Source organism: Gossypium hirsutum, unplaced genomic scaffold, assembly GCF_007990345.1.
Source record: "Gossypium hirsutum isolate 1008001.06 unplaced genomic scaffold, Gossypium_hirsutum_v2.1 scaffold_468, whole genome shotgun sequence".
Taxonomy (NCBI): domain Eukaryota; kingdom Viridiplantae; phylum Streptophyta; class Magnoliopsida; order Malvales; family Malvaceae; genus Gossypium; species Gossypium hirsutum.
This window is the reverse complement of record NW_024403044.1, coordinates 7,202-26,766: the sequence shown is the minus strand read 5'-3', so window position 1 is coordinate 26,766 and position 19,565 is coordinate 7,202. Positions and strand designations below refer to the sequence as shown.

General features: G+C 32.3%; 3 protein-coding genes and 1 pseudogene across 3 annotated transcripts; all 4 read left to right on the top strand.

Annotated features, from left to right (window-relative positions):
* The first annotated feature begins 707 nt into the window (after positions 1-707).
* Positions 708-3,085, top strand: LOC121226826 (39S ribosomal protein L54, mitochondrial-like; annotated as a pseudogene).
* A 3,487-nt stretch (positions 3,086-6,572) lies between these two features.
* On the top strand, positions 6,573-9,207 carry LOC121226824 (uncharacterized). The gene has a single exon (XM_041110460.1). The coding sequence runs from the start codon at positions 7,446-7,448 to the stop codon at positions 7,911-7,913; it is 468 nt and encodes a 155-aa protein (XP_040966394.1). The 5' UTR covers positions 6,573-7,445; the 3' UTR covers positions 7,914-9,207.
* LOC121226825 (uncharacterized) lies at positions 6,767-7,159 on the top strand. The gene has a single exon (XM_041110461.1). The coding sequence runs from the start codon at positions 6,767-6,769 to the stop codon at positions 7,157-7,159; it is 393 nt and encodes a 130-aa protein (XP_040966395.1).
* Positions 9,208-10,454: 1,247 nt separating the features above from the next.
* LOC107914770 (uncharacterized) lies at positions 10,455-14,224 on the top strand. Its single transcript, XM_016843790.2, has 2 exons — positions 10,455-11,574; positions 13,932-14,224. Exon 1 carries the CDS (start codon positions 10,677-10,679, stop codon positions 11,571-11,573), a length of 897 nt encoding a protein of 298 aa, XP_016699279.2. The 5' UTR covers positions 10,455-10,676; the 3' UTR covers position 11,574; positions 13,932-14,224.
* The last annotated feature ends 5,341 nt before the right edge of the window (positions 14,225-19,565 follow it).

Below are 19,565 nucleotides of genomic sequence, written 5' to 3'. Positions count from 1 at the left end.
GGTTTAAAAATATAAAATAGATTATATATTATTTTTTATAGTATTATATATTATGATTTTAGTAAATTCATATAAGAATAATTATATTAATAATTTTATTAAATTATATAATTTTATTAAATTATATTTAATAATAATTATGTTAAAATATGATTAAATTATTTATTATTTATATTAATAATCTTATTAAAATTTAATAACAATAACAATAATCATCTACCTAAAAAAAATTCTGCTAAGGGTATTCTAGTCATTTTAGTTTTTTTCTTATGCTATTATAACATCATCCATTCAACTAAACACAATATACTATTACAGTTCTATTCCATTCCATTCAACCAAACAATTGAATTACTATTACAGCTCTATTCCATTACACCTCTATTCCATTACAGCGAACCAAACGTGCCCTTAGCTTAGGTACCAGGTTTGACTAAAAAAAGTTTTAAGTACCAATATGGAAAAAGGGATATAGTTTAGGGGCAATTTTTATATTAAGCCTTTTTTAAATAATAAAATGTGTACGGGCTGATCAGAGCCCAACATTTCAACGGTCCATTCTTGCCTTGGACTATAGGTCCATGAAAACTGGGCTATCGTCATATTAAAGTCAACCGAAACAAGCCCAAAGTAGTACTCTGGTCCAGTCAAAAGAAACTCCTTTTCTCGTCTTCCCACTGGAATCTCCCTCAGGTCCTTTTGTCTCGAAACCCTAAATCCCTAAATCTGAATCCGGAAAAGGGAGGCGCAAGAATTGAATTTTTTAGGAGCTTTTAAAAAAAAGGTAACTTCTTTTAACTTAATTTCTTTAATATTGCACCGCTTAGTTACTTATAAACAGCTGAAACACAATTAAGAACTGAATTTTCCTTTACCATTTTCTTCCATTGATTAAAAAAAAAGAAGCTTTTTTTTTTAAATGCTAACCGATTGTTTGGATATTCTGTGGAATGAATGCTTGTTTGATTTATTTGTTGTAAACTTCGTATAATTTAGTTTAGATGTTCAACTGCATATTTTTAATTTGAAGCTTGCAAACTGCTTTATCTACGTGTCTAAAAATTGCATTATTTGATGCCAGTAGAATCAACTTGCTTGATTGAACTTTGTTCTTGCCAATAGAAGGAACTTTGCTTGACTGAACTTGTATCATAGATGTAATATCTATGTTACTCGAACTTAGGTGTTAGTTTAGGATACAGATGTATGCTCAATATGGGTATATTCAACTTTTCTAGTTTGTCTTGTATGTACAGTGTCCTAGGAAGGTTATATTACCGTATTCGTGTCTTAACATACGTGGGGTAGTTCAAGAAAATGAAGAGACGGTAACATAGGATGCTATAGTGTTATCTTGGGCACTGCATATGACTACTTTCATACTATGAATGAGCTACGATAGGATAGGATGGAGTATAGATGCGAGGAAGATTTTCATGTTTATTGAATATTTTGACTATGATGAAATAGAAATTTCACGGCTATCGTTTCTGCATATCGTTTTTATCTTCTTCAGCATGTGTGATAGGAAAACAATATTCAGGTACTCTTAGTCTTTATCTACTGAGGAAAACTCAATCCAAAGGACTTCCATTTCTTCTTTTTTTTCTTTTCAATTCTGTCATCTTGTGTCTTTTTTATTTCATTAGTGAGCGTTGGCCCTCAGATTTTATGATGGAAATTTTTTTGAGAAACTTCTTTGCTTGAAAATCAATATGTTGAACAGCTGCAATGTATCTACTATGGATTCTATTCTTCTTTCAAAGCAGGTACATGCATTAAACACATTTCTATTTATATGGCCTTTACAAGCGTTTTCCTTATCTTTAGGGGGTCTTGGAGTTGTACGCATGTCTGTCTAAAGTGACTGCTATGTTTTTAACTTGGGTATGGGAAAATGAAGAATTCAGTGCGAAAATTGGATCCTTTTTAACATCACGGTTGTATATGAGTATCAGAGTAACATAGGTAATTGAACATATTCTAGTAACTGTTTAGAGGTTTCAATTTTTCTTTTTACCATAATCATTACTTGATTAAAAAAAAGAAAGAAAGAGAGGAAACAAATACTTGGGATCCTCATGGATAGAAAAAGATTAGATTACGGTTGGTTTGATAATTATCGAGTGTCATTACTTCTTACTTCTGTCTAAGCTGGGAAATCCCTTATATATGATGCAAAATGGATCATATCTGCGGTTCTGTATAATAATTATGATTAAGTTATTTCTCTATTGAGTTTTGGCGTTTTGGGAGGGAAAGGATTAGGTTTGCAACTCTTAATTTTGGTTTCCAAGGTAGCATTTTATAGACTCCTGTTGCTATAGATCTCTAGTTTTGTGCAATGTTTCTCCGACTCTTCATTTTTCCTAAAGCACCCATGTTCGGCATCTTTATTTGACACACAAAAAGATATGAGTACGAGGATATGATCTTCTAAAAACCCTCTAAATACATAAAAGAAAAAACTTGGAAAAAAAATAAATTTTCCCATGTTGATGATCACGTTCTAATGAGTAACATAGGTTCTGTGAATATTAGTCTTGGTGCCTATAAATATTATTGCTTTCTTCAGTAAATAAATAACTAAATACAAAAATAAATGTTTCTTCATATTTCTTTAGACATTTCTACAATTAGTGAGGATTGACCTAAAATTTTACAGGGACATAGCCATGGCATTAACTCGAAGTGGATCATGGAGAAGTGTCATTGTTGCCAAGGAGGCAATTGCTTTTGGACAACGAACATTTGCTGCTGCGGCTGGCAAATCCAAGAAGGGCTCTAAAGGGGCAGCCAGCGATGCGCCAAAAGCATCAATACTCAGCAAAGAAGTCAAGTCCACAACAGTGGTTGGTGCAAATATACTCAAGGATGGAACTGATCCGAAGATCATGCCTGATTCTGAGTACCCTGATTGGCTATGGCATCTGCTCGACAAACGTCCGCATTGAGCGAGCTAAGGAGGAAAAACATCGAAACACTGCCATATGAAGATCTTAAACGGTTTGTCAAGTTGGACAATCGAGCTTTGATAAAAGAAAACAATTCAATCAAAGCCAAAACTAATAGTAGTAAAAAGTAATAATGATGAGCATGATTTTGTTGGTCAAGACAATGCATCTTTTCTTATAGGTTCTTTTTGATTGATTGCATGATGGAATGACAGAATATATGGTGTGATTTCTCAAACCCAGGTGCTGCTTATGGCGACTTGACTTTGTAAGAATATTTACAGTACTTGTCAATGATGCTCCTTACAAGTCATGCAAAATATAAAGCTGTCATGTATCCTTCCTATTTCTTCACTTATACAAGGGCCATTTCCATTGACAAGCAACTGTAGTAGGGTGACTATTCGATTGAGTTAAAAATTTCAAGTTAGTTAAGTTGACGAATTCTATTTTAGCAACCGAATTTAATTTGATTTTTTTTCAAATCGAGTTAAAAAATTTCGAGTCAAGTTGAGTCGAATTAACGAATACTATTATTTATACTCAATGTTGCGTTTACATGGGGTAATTATTTAACTAGTAGACGAAGTACAATATTATTTAACTACATAAAAAATATAATGATTTGTCTTTTAACTTAATGGGTAAATATTTATCAAAACGATGTAGTTTTGCCTTTTAACTTAATCATTTTGACTAACTTAAAAAAAAAAAATTTATCAAAACAACGTGGTTTTGTCTTTTCTTATTCGGATTTTCGGATAACTCGAATTGTGTAATTCATATTCAAGTTAAATCGAAAATTTAATTTTTTTATTCGAGTTGATCCGAATAACTTGACTAACTCAAATAATTCGAACTATTTAATTCAAATTTGAATTTTGCTCACTCCTAACTGTAGGGCATAGTTGTGACTAACCGTAGGTTTTCTGATTCGTTTTATGGTTTGAGCTTTTGTTTGAATCAAAGGTAATATTTAAGTAAACTCTTTTCAAAAATGTTATTCTAAAACTCGAATTTGTTCCAAATATCTGAAGAAGTTCATTTTTACTCCTTCCAATCACTTGTTGGTATAATAAGACATGAGTTTAATATCTCTTTAGTCTATCAATTATTGAAGGCAATAGCTTCCAAGATGCTATGAAGAAAATTTTTACTTGTCATAGGCTTCATTTATATCCAGCTTTAATCACCTAAAATATCAAGAATTTAGTTCCAATTAATACATAGTTTTAAAAATACAACAATATCAATAGACTCAAACCAGTTTAAGTCTATTGATGTTATTTTTTTATTAAAATTTGAAGTATGAATAATATGGTTTTTAATATTTATATTATCACATTATATATTTAATTTGTGTTATATAAAAATAATAATTTATATTAATATTTAAATAAATTTGGTTGGAAAATTTATTAAATTATCCTTACTTTACGAGGTAATTAATATTATTATAAGAGTATTTTCGACTTTCTATATTTTTATATAATCTTTAAATAAAACAATTAAAAATTTATTTGGGAATCAAATACAAGACCAATAAATTTATATAGAAATCTCTTATCATTCCACCATCAATTGTTTGTTGAAAATTTTTTATAATTTTTTAATATAAAATATTTTTTTAATCAACATCAGTGTTATTAAGTTAAAAATAGGTATAGTTGAAATTGTGTTCAAGCTTAACTCACCTTTTGAACAATTTAATTATGTCATTCACGTTTGTTTTATGACTCAACATTTTTGTTGAGATTCCAAAATTATCGAATGAATGAATGTTCCAGCTTGATGGTTGAATAACCTTATACTTCGATTTTGTATAATCTATATATAAAAATTTGATTTTTTTTCAGTGTTTACAAACTATTAACTCAATTATCTATATAGCATCATTTTAATTTTATATATTGTATAAATAAATAATTATATTTATCTAATATAAAAATAAATTGATATAATTTGTTTATTTAAATGTGTTACAATTAAATTAAACTCAAACTTTTACGTATAAATTTGAATCTCAATTAAATTTCGTCTGTACAGTTGCACCAAATTAAAATTTATACATTAAATTATATATTAATCAAGGTTGATGACGTAAATCTCTTTATTAATTACTCGATTTCAACTTATTTACATTTGTAGCCAAGCCAAATAATATTAATTTATATATAGTAAGATTAGATTTAAACAATCAAAGTTGAGCGCAACAAACGCCCAAATGCGGATTTTATTTTTCCATTCATATTGGGACGCACGCGGCTAAATTAGGGGACACCTGCACCCATCAAACTCCTTATTTTCCATCCAATGGATTTTTTCCACGTCACATCATAAATCTATGCCCAAAGATTCACCCTCCTCCACACCATGCACGCGTCATTCCAGTACTTCAACAATGTTGTCATCGACCCACATTCCCCCACTCCGCGCGTGCTTACACCATCTTGCTTACTTTCTGCATCCTTAATTAGTTGCTAATTAATTTGCCAATAAAAATTAACTTAATAATAAGGTTCAACTTAGGTTGGTTTATCAATTTGGAATTTAGTCTTCTACTTTTATTTTAAAGATTGGTTTCTCTATTTTTAGATTTTAAAATTCAGATTCAACTGTTAACATTGTTAAATTTTTTTTGTTAAATTCAAGTTTACTACAATATTATTATTTTACTTACATTAATATCAAGTGAGATTTTTTTTATTTCAAAATGTATATACCAATAAATTTAACAAAAAAAATAACAATGTTAATAATTGGGCATAAATTTTAAATTTAAAAAGTAAAAGAACTAAATTACTAGAAATAAATTCTAAATTTGTGAAGAGTATAAAAATTTATGGCATATTTTAACTAATTAAAAACTATCCAAACACCATCATATGGATTGAATTTTCAAATTTTCTATTTTTCTAACCGTATTGTTTTCATAATCGAACTTGATTTGGTGATCGAATTGAGAACTGATATAATTTAGTGAGAGGATTGAACTGATTAACTTGTGAATAGATATTGATCGATCAAATTGAATCGAAAAATCGATTAAATCAACTACTAAATTGACTGATATTTTTTTTATTTTTATAAATTTTGACAATTTAAATAAAATCAATAATCTAATAGTGTTTGATTTTGAAAACCTTAGCCTTGAATTTGCAATTTGTTTGAGAAAAAAAAAACCAACATTTGGATTCGGCGCTTCATTGCAAGACAACTGGGTGTGACGGTAAATCAAAACTTACTCTTCCGTAACAAATAAAAAGTTACCACGTGTTTACTAAATCTGGCATAAGATTTCCAAAAAACTCGAGAAGTTAACGAAAGGCGAAAACAATAAAGCTATCTCACTTGAAAGGGAACATTTCTTCTTTCTTTCTCTCTCTCTCTCTCTCTTTTTTTTTTGAATTTAGAATACATTTATTTCTATAAAAAAAATTGGGAACATATATGCGATCTCTTGGTATAGCGACGCGTGTTATTCAGCTTTACGGTTTTTAAGACACGTAGTCATAGTAACTTTTATGCAACCAATCAGAAGCAGTTCTACTGGGACCCACTTAGCCAATCAACCCTCGTCATTGTTTCATGTGTAGAACTATGAGATCTTGACACGTGTGTCCCCGGATCTTTGCCACGATTGCTACCGCTATGATTTTCGCTTCATTCTTCTCCGGTAAACCCTCCTTAGGAGAACAAAATAACAGAAACAGAAAAAAATCTGAACGATAAGAAAAAAAAACCCAAAGGAAATTTCAAGATAAACAGGGAGAGAAGAATTGTTGTGTTTATTTTTCTTGGAAAAAGGAGAAATGGAGGGTGGGAATCATTGGAGCATGGTAAAATGCTCCGGGGGTGTATACGATAAGACAATAATCAATCGGATAATGCTCAAATTCAGGCCGATTGCTCCAAAACCGGTGAACGGAGATTCGGATTCCTGTGAGTCTATCCTTAATAGCAAGAACTTGGATGTTACTAGCAAGAGAAAGAAGAGAAAGTACGTTAGGGTTTGCGAGAAAAATAATACTAGGAAGAAACGAATCTTGGATAGAGCTAGAGAAGATAACGATGGAAACAAGGGTTTCGTTACTCTACAGTTGATGCCGGAGAAAGCTGATCTAAATAAACCAATCGTTGTTGAAAGATCATGGGATGTTGTTGATGATGATGATCTGGATTCTGGACCCAGCTTTAGGTCGTGATCAGGGATTTAAATAGCGGTCCATTACCGAAATAGCGGCCGTTATATAGCGGTAACGGCACCGTCCGAAACCGCTACTGCCGAAACCCGCTATACCCGCAATACACAATAAGTAATGTAAAATTCACGACCGCGATACCTGCAATGACCGCAATAGCATCCGTTATGTCCGCAACCGCGATAAACGCAATGCGACCGAAAACGCGACCGCGACCGCAATTTAAATCTCTGGTCGTGATAATTATCGTTTTCAAGATCCACCATCGCTGTGCTTGAAGTTGAAAACAATGGTCGCGTCAGATCACATGGCGGTGATGGGGTTACCCAACCCGGGGAGGATGACGGTGGTGGAGTCGTGGGTGATGGTGGAGAGCGTGACGGAAACTTGCATTGAAGAGGAGGAGATGGAGAAGTGTACGGACCAGGAGAAAATGAAGAATCTCGTGAAGGACACGTGTCCCGGGTTTGTATCAGACGGGCTGAACCGGGTTTTCTGGGTGAACCAAGCGTATAGAAATATGGTAGGCTTGGACCAGGACGGGGAGCAAGAACGGGCCGCAACCGCCGTGGGGTTGGTGTTGAAAGACGGGCTCACCTTTCCCTGCGGTGCATTTTCGTGCCGCGTATGGTTGCGTTACGTGGATGGGAAGGGTAAGAATTACTCGAAAACGGTTCCCTGCGACGTTTGGAAGCTGAGCTCCGGCGGATTTGCATGGCGGCTGGACGTCAACGCTGCTCTCAGCTTGGGACTCTAGAAATAATGAAGATATCCTTGTATTCTGCAGGTAAATTTAAGTTCTTGTTTGCCCCATAACCAATGGAAGAAAGTGTAGAACAATGGTTACATATTTGCAATAGGGGTTAATATGTTGATACAAATATGTGTATATATATAGTTTTGATTTGATCTTAGATTTCTAATTTTAAAATGAGTAATATTTGTAGGGGTGATTAAATACTTAATCAACACGCAAATGCTAATGGAAAAAAGGGTTATGTGTCAACGTTTTTGGATAACAATGAAGCTTCTAAAACCATTAGACTACAACATTTCAAGGATGAAAAAGAGCCTGTTAGAACTATATTGTTGCTGTCCTTGTGATAAGGAGAGATTGATAGGTTTATAAATTTGTTGGCAAAAAAGACAGGATTTCTTTTTACCAAAAGAGCATTGGAATTTTAAAATAGAAACCATCTAATAATATTCATCTTTAATCCAACAGTTAAACGAGACCTAAAAGAAAGACAATGAACTATCTTCATAAAATAGCTTTAATGAGTTTACCTACTTACCTTTTTATATTTTCCTATTCCGGAAATCATATAGGTGAAATAGGTAGAAGATAAAAAGAGATTTGTTCTTTGCCTAAATTTATCATAAGGATTAGTAGACAAATCAAACTTACAGGCTGCCAATTTATTGGTTATCTATATTTATATTATATCCTTCAAGCGTGGGATTGAACTGAGTAAAGCGATGTTATATAGTTGAGGAAATCATTTACAATTCAAGATAAAATGAAATATTTTGTCGTTTAATGTATTTTGGACACAAATAATTCGTTTTTTTTGATTGAAAACGTACCCAGTGTCCTAGAAGAAAGTCTTGTGATTTGGTATTATGTTTAAATATATAATCTTGATTTTTACAAGTTTTGTAGGATATTCAATATAATCAGATCGAGAATGGAGTAAAATATGTAATTGAAGACAAAAGGAAACCTAATAATAGCTATTTAAAAAAATTATATCAATTATTTATAATTAAAAAAGAAAAATGGAATTAGGAAACTTCGAGCTTACAAATGTATCTACTTAAATTGAATTAATTATTTTTGAAAGAGAATCTTAAATCCAGCTACAGCAGTCTTCTCATGATACATGATAAAGTTAGGTTTTAAAGAGAACAGAAATAAACAGGTGGAAGAAGCAGAGAAAGCCAGCAAATCCAATTAAAGGAGGGGCTTTATAATGAGATGTTGTCACAAACCTCCACTCATAGGACCACGTCTTTATCGAATCCCGCCACGCACCCCTTTTCCTACTGTCATCCTGTCGTTTCATTATATCAACCCTTCCACGCGCTTTTTTTGGCACGCACCGGATTATGCTGTATTTGTAAGAAGAACAAATTAAAATTATTATATAATATCACACTCCTTTTTTAAGTTATTTTTTAAATAAAAAAGAGAATATAAGTTAAAATTTTTGTGAGCATTTAATATTTTCTTTAAAATCAGAAGATATGTTAGGAGTAAATATTTAAGAGTTACGAAACCCTAATTTCATCTTTTACGTAATTATATTTTGATTTCTATGCAATTTATTTAAAAATTTTAGAAATTCAATAAATGGAATGTAAATTAATAATAAATAATAAAATTTAATTAAGTTTTAGCAGGTGTAATGCGGAAGAAGCATATGGGCGCGTCGTTGAAGAATGTAAGGAGGGAAAGATTGAGTAAATATAGAAGGCTAATGAAGGCAGACCACGTATGCACTTTCTCGAATCCTCCCCCTTTAAAGTTTCTTTTCTTTCTCTTTTTCAACTCAACAGTAAGAATAAGGAGAAAAAAGGAAACTCGCTTATCGAGATAGCATCCACGTGTGCCTTCTCTTTCCGCAGGTGCTGGACACAACGCTTCTCCTTATTGGCTGTCACCGCGGACCCCACCTCCAAGGCCCCACATTCGTCTTTTACTTTTACGGGAAATTCTTCCTTGTATTTTTTTAATTATTAAATGTTTGATTCAGTTCCGGATAGCATTAAATTAAAAATATTAAAAAATAAAAAAATCATTTAGTATACTGTTTATTGTTATTTTATTTTGATTTCCCTACATAGGAAGGCAAAATCTCGTCTATATGTTTTGGACTGTTTGCTTTCAATTACAGAGAAAAAAGATTTATATATAAATTTATTTTTATCTTGTTTTAGGTCTACTATTAAAAACTTTCTAGTAATTTTCTTATATAAATGTGAATTTAAAAATATTTTTTTATGTACATGTGGAGAGTTCTTGCATGGTAAGTCTACTATAATGGATAGAATAAAATATTTACACATATATTATAATTGTCTAACAAATTATGAAAAAATATTTGATAGTTTAAAAATGCCACAAAAAATATTCCCAAAAATAATATCATGTACTGTTAAGTAAAATTAAAAAATAAAAACAAATATATTTAACTTTATTGATAGAAAACATTACTTAAAATCATAATTTATTTTAAGTAATGAAATGCTTCCACCACATTAATTGTATTAAAAAATTACTACATCTATCTTAACTTCCGTCCAATCAAACGTCTTCACTCGTCCTATGTTGCCCTAGACACGTGTTGCCACTGTGTTAATTTGTAGCTATGATTATGCTTCTCATAAAAAAAAAACCCTTGAAAATAAAACTGAAACTCAGGAGTGGAAAAAAAATAAAAAAGAAGGATTGAGATTTTCAAGAGAAAAAGAAGGGAAAACTGAGAAAATCTGCGGTTTGTTTTCTGGCGTGGAAGAGATGAACAGTGATGAAAAATGGAGGTATGTTACCTACAGATGGGGTTCGCAAGAGAAGACGGTGAACATCAATCCGATAATGCTAAGATTCCGTCCAATCGCTCCGAAACCGGTGATCGGAGAGTCTGGTTCCGGTGGGGTTCAGTTTGGTAACAAAAACTTGTTGCTTTGTAAGCCAAGAGCTAAAAGAAAATACGTTAGGGTTCGAAAGAATAATATCAAGAGAAAGAAAAGATCATCATCATCATCACCATCAGATCATGAAGAATCTTCAAAAAAAACTGAAAAGGTTGTTACTTTGCAGTTATTACCAGAGAAAACTGAAGCAATTGGATCAATTAACGATGAAAACGGTGTAGTTTTGGAGGAAAATAATCAAGATCTACCTTCGTTGTTTAACTTGAACAACAGCCGTTGGATTAATCGTATCGCTCCTTTGGAGGAGCCTGATCGGAAGGCGGTGATGAGTCAAACGGAAAGGGCAACGGTGGTTGAGTCGTGGGTTACGGTGGAGTGCGTGACGGAGACTTGCATGGATGGGAGAGAGCTAGGAAGTACTGACGTCGAAAAGATGAAGAATCTTGAGGCCGACACGTGTCCAGGGTTTATATCCGACGGTTTAAATAGGGTTCAGTGGGTTAACGGGGCATATAAGAGGATGTTGATGGCGGGGGAAGGGCATGAGGGGTGGTTGCCGCCGGAGATAACGGCTTGGCTTGTGATTAAACAAGAGTTGCCTACGTTTTGCACTGCATTTTCATGCAAGGTAAGGTTGCAGTTCATGTGGCGGAACAAGTGTTCCACAATAATGTTGCCGTGTGATGCCTGGAAAATGGACGGCGGCGGCGGTTTTGCATGGCGGCTCGATGTCGAGTCTGCTCTCAGTCTCGGCCATTAAGGTAAACGAGATATTCAAAGGAATATAAAAATAATATTAAAAAACAAAATAAATTAGTTGAATTATAAGTCAATGTTGGACTTGTTTTTCTTCACTAGGTAATGAATTTATATAAATGAATACTAAAAAAGCAAAGCTAAGATGGAAAAAAATTGTACGGTATCAAATGCAGTTGGGATTGTTTTTACCTAACTGAAAATAATTTGTTAACTATATAAACTTTAAAGCAGTCTCTTAATTCATGATTCTTTAACATTTTGTGTTAAATATTCACCGTTGATTTCTTTCAGAAGAATTGGAATCAAAACCTTAGGATTTTGGTGTTATATGGTTTTTTTTAAGGAACTTTATAGAAGTTAGGTTAGCAAGGCAGGATTTGGTGGCAGCTGGGGACAAAGTACAAGCTTATTTATTATTTATTTTTATGAGGATAATTAGGAGACAGGTGGAATGAAAACTGCCCAATGACAAAGTACAGGTCCATCTTTTTTTGACACAACATAGTTATTTCCGACAAAACTAGGTAGCTCAGGTAAAATTCAAGAATAACATATTTAGTATTGTGTTTTGTTGGCTGTCTGAAAATTGATGAGCTGTTTGTTTTGACAGATAGATGGGATGGAAAATACTACAGTTGGTCCAGTAATTCTTTTGAATACTACTGCTTGAGTAGGTTAAAATCAATTTAATCCAATTAATTCGGGTTTTCAAAGTTAAACCGATTAAAAGTATAATCGAATTAATCAATTTATGTTTATTATTTTTAATTATTTTAAATATATTTATGAGTAGTTAACTGATTGAATTGATCCATGTTAAATTGATGAAGATAAAAGTCAGGAGGATGTATATATAAAAATTGATCAAACTGATCTGACTAACCATTTACTCACCCCTAGGTTATGTTTTCTGAAATTGATCTTTTTTCCTTTTTCTTTTTTTGTCTTGGAAAAATGGGTAAAAGTATCATAGAGACCCTTCTTTTAAGATTCAGATTGAATTTTACCCCTCTATTCGAAAAATAGATGAATTAGTCAATGTATATTAGATCAAAGAGTAAATCAGTCATTTTGTTAAAAAAATTCGTCAATTTCTACAGTTAAAAACTATTTCCCGTATGTCAGCATGAGATACACATAGCATGTCACATGTCACTATCTGATATTCTGTCATCCATGCTAGTTTTTTTTAAAGAAATATTCATGTTAGTTTTAAACGGTAAAAATAGATGAAATTTTCAACATAAAGGATCAATTTTCTCTTTGATCTAATGTATAAGGACTAATTTACCCATTTTTAAAATAGAGAAAGAAAAATATAATTTAACTCTTAATACAGGGGCCTCCATGATAATTTTACTGATAAAAATATTATATATATAAATATCACTATATTATAGCGCAGAGGGTATTTTAGTTTTGGTGTTTTTAGGTGAATTTAAATAAACAGTATGGCATTAATTTAAAACATGATATGGTCTGTTCATCCAACTCATTGTAGCTTGATTGGATTTCATGCACTTTCATCCATTAAATGCAGCTATTCTAATTAAGCTACAATGGATGAAGTCATATTCAGTGGGGAAGACCAAAAAAAAAAAAATTTTACGATAATAAAATATAATTTTACTAGTTTAATAGTCTATATCTTTATAATTTTTAAAAGATTAAATTAAACATTTATTATTTTAAGAGAATCAAAGTGTAATTTTATATTTACTAATTTAAAATTTTAAAGGACCTAAATAGAAAATTTTCCATTTAGGGTGAGTCCCCTACCACCCCAGTTACGCCCTTGGTCATATTGCTTAAAAATATCAAATCATAATTTAGATTAACACCACACTATTTAATTAAGTCCATCCGTAGAAATAAACATTTTTTAACTGATCATTTTGCTCATTTTCGTTTTCTAAGATACACAAGGACCTTGATCAAAATACACTATGAAGAGTGAAGACTTATAAGATGCTTTGCCGGAAAATGGTTTGAATTTCATGCCAATATTTTACCCTACACATCAGTATAGAGATGGCAATGAATAGTATAATTTTGAATATTTGTGAATTTAAAAAAAATTAAATATTATAATTATCTAAAGTATATATATATATATAAATATTCATTATCTTATGCACATTTGAAAAACCAAGTTACTACACTTGAGTAATTTAGCTTAGTTGGTTATCCAATGGATAATGCTATTTGATTAGATAATAATAATCCCTTTTCCAACCCATTTTTTTAGTGAATTTTGTAATGTTTTTCACTTGTAGAAAAGGAGGATTATATAAATATTATTATATTTAGAAAAATGAATGACTAGCTAATTCTAACGAGTTTTCATTAATGCGACAAGGTAAACTTGTAGTGGAGGGCTGATGGATGGGCGAGAAAGAAGGGAACATGTACACGTCTCTGCTGGAAGTGTATATATGAATATGCGATGGTAAGTGTTTGAACTTAGAGAATGAATTAATGTATTATAGATTCGATGAAAGGTAGGTCTTGAAGTCTTAGTTTTTCTTTTGGTGAAGAAATGATGAAGATGGATTAAGGCATTGTAAAAAGGGTGAAATTCTGAAGATAATTAAACCCCTAATTTGTCTACCAATATCCATAAATCAAGACTGGTGTGTTTTCTTTTGAGCCTATTACAATTACACCAAAAAAAAAAAAACCTTTTTTTGCTGCATTTGTGTGTTTCACATGTAGAGACTCCGGTCTAATTCTTTGTTCAACATGTCAGGGGTTGCGTTTGGGATAGGTTTCTTCCACGTAAATATATATATTTGGGCCGATTGAGTATTAGCTCAATTGGTATTATTGCCTAAAACATATTATCTTCTCATTTAAGGGTTGGTGATGAGTTATAATTAAGTAGTTTGACAAAGGAAGTAAACTATTATATATATTTGGACTAAATATTCAACAGGTTCTTATACTATAGGGTTAAGGGCAATTTAGTCCTCTTTAAAATAAATTAATTAATAAATGTGTTCAAAAGGATAAGTAATGAGAGCATTCACTACTTTTGCTAAAAACTATCAAACTAAGGGTGGGTTTAGATGGACAGTACGTTTACCTACGGTTAATGTGGCGGTAAGATTAGATATTATAGCGACACTATAGCGTAAGACAAAAAGTAAGCTAGATGTATCGCACCGCCCTACACCGCCCATCCAAACTCACCTTAAGAATAATTTAGTACATAAATTATTCAAAAAATGAGTAAATAAAAACAATTGAATATTACTTTAACCTTTTCTGTTTGTAAAGGTTGTAGAAAGGACAAACAATAAATACAATTGTGAAAATATCTACGCGCATTTTAAAAATTCAAAAAAATATTATATAATATTCTAAAAATTATTAATTTGTTTCAAAATTTTAAAAAATATTTGAAAAACGTTTTTTCAATTTTTATAATTTTTAAATATTATTTTTAAAATATCGGAAATAATTATAAAATTTATAATTTTTATAAATATTATATTTTTACATTTTTCTTAAAAAATTAAATTCAATTAATTGTGCATGTTGGCTATTTTTCATAACAAATTTTTTATGTTTTATTTTTACCTTTATAACAACAACAATGATTAAGTATGAAGTATACTCTTTACTAATTAAACCAGTTCTCTTTAACCGTCTATTGTAAATTTTAGTAAAATTAATTCTATTATTTCAATAAATTTATTAATAATATTTTATTAAATAAAAATAATTTCTAATAAATGATACTACATTTGTAAATTTCATTAAAAATGTGATTTAAATCTAACTACTTAATAATATTATTAATATACTATAGTTTTTAAATTTGGAAGTTTTTTAAAAAAATTCAAATATAAATCTCAATTGTTGTTATAATATATAACAATCATCCCTACAATATCCAAAATTTAAAATATTTATTTTAGATATAATGGTGGAAATTAAAAATAAATTAATTTAAATTATCATAAAATATAAATTTTAAATACTTTTTAAATAATTAATATAAATTATTTGTAAAACTAATAACACATGAAATATTTAAATAATTTAATATATGGCATAAGAAATATAAATTAATATAAATTTTAAATATCTTTTTAGTAATTAACATTGTACAGGCCAATTTTGGGCCACCCCCAAAAACCCAATAACCAAAGCTACTTAAACCCCATACCCATCTCATCCTAAACCAAGCCTAAACAACTAAACCCAAAACCCAACTAACCTAGCCCAATACCCTAAACCAACCTAGCCCAATACCCTAAACCAACCTAGCCCAATCCTAAAACTACCTGAGCCCAAATTTTAAAACCCTAATAGCCCATTTGCTTAAAAGATTTCAGCAGCAAACCCTAGCTCCCATCTTGTCAGCCGCCGCTTCCCACCAACGGCCAACCATTGGCCACCTTGCGCACTACCACCACCACTCTCCACGCACGCGTCTGGCCCTCCATACCCTGCAAAATGAAACAAACACCAAGACAGAGCAGACGAGAAGGAGCAATGGCCAGAATTTTAAAAAAATGTTGTATAGAAATGGCTATAAAGGCCAGATTCGAAGGTAGACGGGGGGGCCTTTCTTTCTCTTTACTGGGCAGTGTAAAATTCGAAAAATCTCAAAAAAAAGGTTTCAACAACAAATATACAAAAGCTAAAACATCATAAGTAGCATAGATCAAACATCAAAAAGGGGAGATTTAAACGCCCTAAAATCGGAAACGCTACTAGCAAAAAAGAGAAAGAAGAAGAGAACAACGGCAAAGACAAGTCAAGGTTTCTAATATTTTCTCATTTCTTTTTATTTTCAGATTTACACTCACCTATATATGCATATAATAAAATACAAAAAAAAGAGATAAATTTTTACCTAAGGCGATTTCCGGCCACCGTGTACGGTGGCCGGCGCGGTGGAGCTGTGACGGCGTGCAGTGGCTTTCCTGGCCGGTTTCTGGGCTTCCCCAGAGAGAAAAATCCCTTTCTCCTCTTTTTTTTTTCCTAAGACCCAGCTGAAATGAAAATAAGAAAGGAAATTTAACTTTTATACTGTTAATAAAACGACGACGTTTTGCGAAAATGACCCAGGGGATAAAACGACGTCGTTTTGCCCTGGGTCGGACCGACCCGACCCGACCCACGAGGAGGATCCGCGTGTTTTTGCGGAAGGGTCTAATTGCGCGAATGACCCTTCCGCTTTTCTAAACTTTTGCGATTAGATTTTCATTCCTTTTAAATTGGCTTAAAATTCAAGCGCGTTTTTTTATTTTGATCCCCCACTAAACGCTGCGTTTCGAGAGGACGGGATATTTTCACTTTTAATCCTTCCCGTGTTTTAGCGTGTTCCAATTGGTCCTTCTCTTTTATATATTTCTTTTTAAAATTGCCCCTAACCTTTTTTATTTCGATTTTCATCCCTTTTTTACTTCTCATCATTATTTTATTTTAATTCCAATATTATTTATACTAATATATTCTATTAACGTTACTATTATTATATTTTTAGTATTTTATTGTTGTTATTCTACTTAATACTAACCTGTATATGTTATGTAGTATTATTAAGGGTTTAATATCATTATTTTGTTAGTATATTTATATATCACCTATGCATTCTTTAAATATATATACATTTACGCATATATCCTAAAATTATATTACACATATTTGTTTTATATATATATTTATCTACGTATATTATGTCTCTATTTTAATATATTTTACATATAGTATTTATATATAGTTCTTATACATTTCCATGTACATATTTTTATACCATCTTATGCATATATTTACCTATGTTTTCGTATTCTATAATTTATATGCATTTCTTATTTTATGGCTTAAAATTATACATGCATATACATTTTTACATGATTGTATTTATTGTCATCATTGTTATTTGGTGTTTGTTTATTTATTCATGTACACTTGTGCTTTTTTCCAAAAATGTTAGTTCTATTTATTTATTTGTATGCTTTGTTTATGTAATCGCCTTGTCATTTCATTTGGCCTATTGTATTGTTGTTACTCACTTTACTTTGCTTACCTTGCCGTATTCGTTATTGTTTTATCAAGCATTGACACTAAACATCCAAAGGAAAATTTTTCTAAATAAGGCAATATTTCGCGTTTGGAAAATCGAGAAAACGTGCCCTAACGTGCTGGGTTTCGATTTCTCGTTTGACTAAATAGCCAAATATCCTCTTAAAGCTTCAAATTATGGTTTCATTAAACTATAAGGTGATCTTGGTTTCGATGGTTTAGAGTATCGTGTCCTAACGTGCTGGATGTGATATTCCTTCGGAACAAGAGAATCTTATGTTTCAATTCACGATATCAGATTTTCTTTTAAGGATCGCATTTTTTTAAAACTCTTCAAATTTTCAATTTTCGACACTAAAACACTAATTAATCAACTAGGTACCAATTTTGGGCGTATCGAGGGTGCTAATCCTTCCTCGTGCATAACCGGCTCCCGAACTCATTTTTCTGAATTTCGTAGACCAAAATCGTTGTTTTAATAAAATTAAATCATTTATTAAAAACAACCACTTTTTGAGGTGACCCGATCACACCTCGTCAAAAAAGGATCGGTGGCGACTCCCGTTTTCATTCTTTTTTCAAATCCAAGTCGACCCCGTTTCATCAAAAAAATGGTGTCAACAGCTTGGCGACTCCACTGGGGATTTTAAATAAGAGAGTCAAGCCACGAGTTGATTGCTTTTTGTCTTTGTGTCAAAATTGAAAACTTGCTTTTTGCCTTTATTTTGGCTTTTATTATTTGTTTATAATTACTGCTTTGTTTAGAGTTTAGGTGTATATTTCTGCACATTCCATTCCATGACCGTTGGTCACACCTTTTAAGTGGGAGTGAGAAACTACGCCTTCGTGAGGTTTTCACCTCCGCATGGGATAGTGAATCGCTTCCGGGATACATCCGTACCTATGTCTTCGTGAGATTTTCATCTCCGCATGGCCATAGGGAAATGTATTCCCCTGAACTGAACTCGGTCCATATGAGCCTATAATGGGTGAGGATCGAGGAATCTGCTGGTTCAGGTACCCTTACTTTAGAACCAAACCACACATAGCGAGCCATAAGAACCCACCGAGATAGAGCTATTCCAGACCCTAGTGATTACCGAATAGATGCTTTATTTATTATTGTCTACTTTAAATCCTAGCTCTAATTTGCTTTGTTTGTGATTGCATGGCATTTTCATTTCAAAAGAGGTGTCGATTCACGTCCAGTATAGATAGAAAGCTTATCATGGAAAAGAGGTTTCTTGATAAAGTAGAAGACAATGCAGCTGTACGATTATGGGCTGAGACGATGTGGAGAGAGAAAGGCGATAGTCTTGCAGAAGGGTACGTATCAGAGTTATGGGACTTCACTCGTATCAGCGTAATCCAAAATGATCTTCGAGAAATGAAGGAAATATGGGATCAATGGGACGACGGGACCAAGTAGATGTTTTACCGTGACTACGGGGACTTGCCTTACTTACTTGGTGTCAAAGTGGACAAGCATTTATTCCGAGCCCTAGCCCAGTTTTAGAATCCTGCTTACAGTTGTTTCACTTTTGGAAAAGTAAACTTGGTGCCCACCGTGGAAGAATATACGACCTTGCTTCGGTGTCCAAAGATTCAAATTGACAAGGCCTATTCTAGAGCTGCTAGTGTCCCGACATTATTAAAAAAATTGATGAGCATTACAGGAATGAGCGAACAGTGGGTCGCTGCCCGAATCCAACAGAAAGGAGACAGTAAATGCGTTCCTTGGAAAAGCTTGCGAGATTTAGTATTAGCACACCCTGATGTGAAGAAAAGAGTGGATGTCTTCGCTCTAGGTATCTATGGATTGGTAATTTTCCCTAGAGCTTTAGGGCACGTAGATGAGGCCGTCTCTGATTTGTTCGATTGGCTTAGTAAAGGAGTCACGCCCATCCCGGCAATCTTAGCAGAAACCTTCAGATCTCTAAGCGCATGTCGAAGA

Coding starts and splice junctions, on each gene's coding strand:
- LOC121226825 (XM_041110461.1), top strand. CDS start 6,767: ATGGAGGGTGGGAATCATTGGAGCATGGTAAAATGCTCCGGGGGTGTA.
- LOC121226824 (XM_041110460.1), top strand. CDS start 7,446: ATGGTCGCGTCAGATCACATGGCGGTGATGGGGTTACCCAACCCGGGG.
- LOC107914770 (XM_016843790.2), top strand. CDS start 10,677: ATGAACAGTGATGAAAAATGGAGGTATGTTACCTACAGATGGGGTTCG.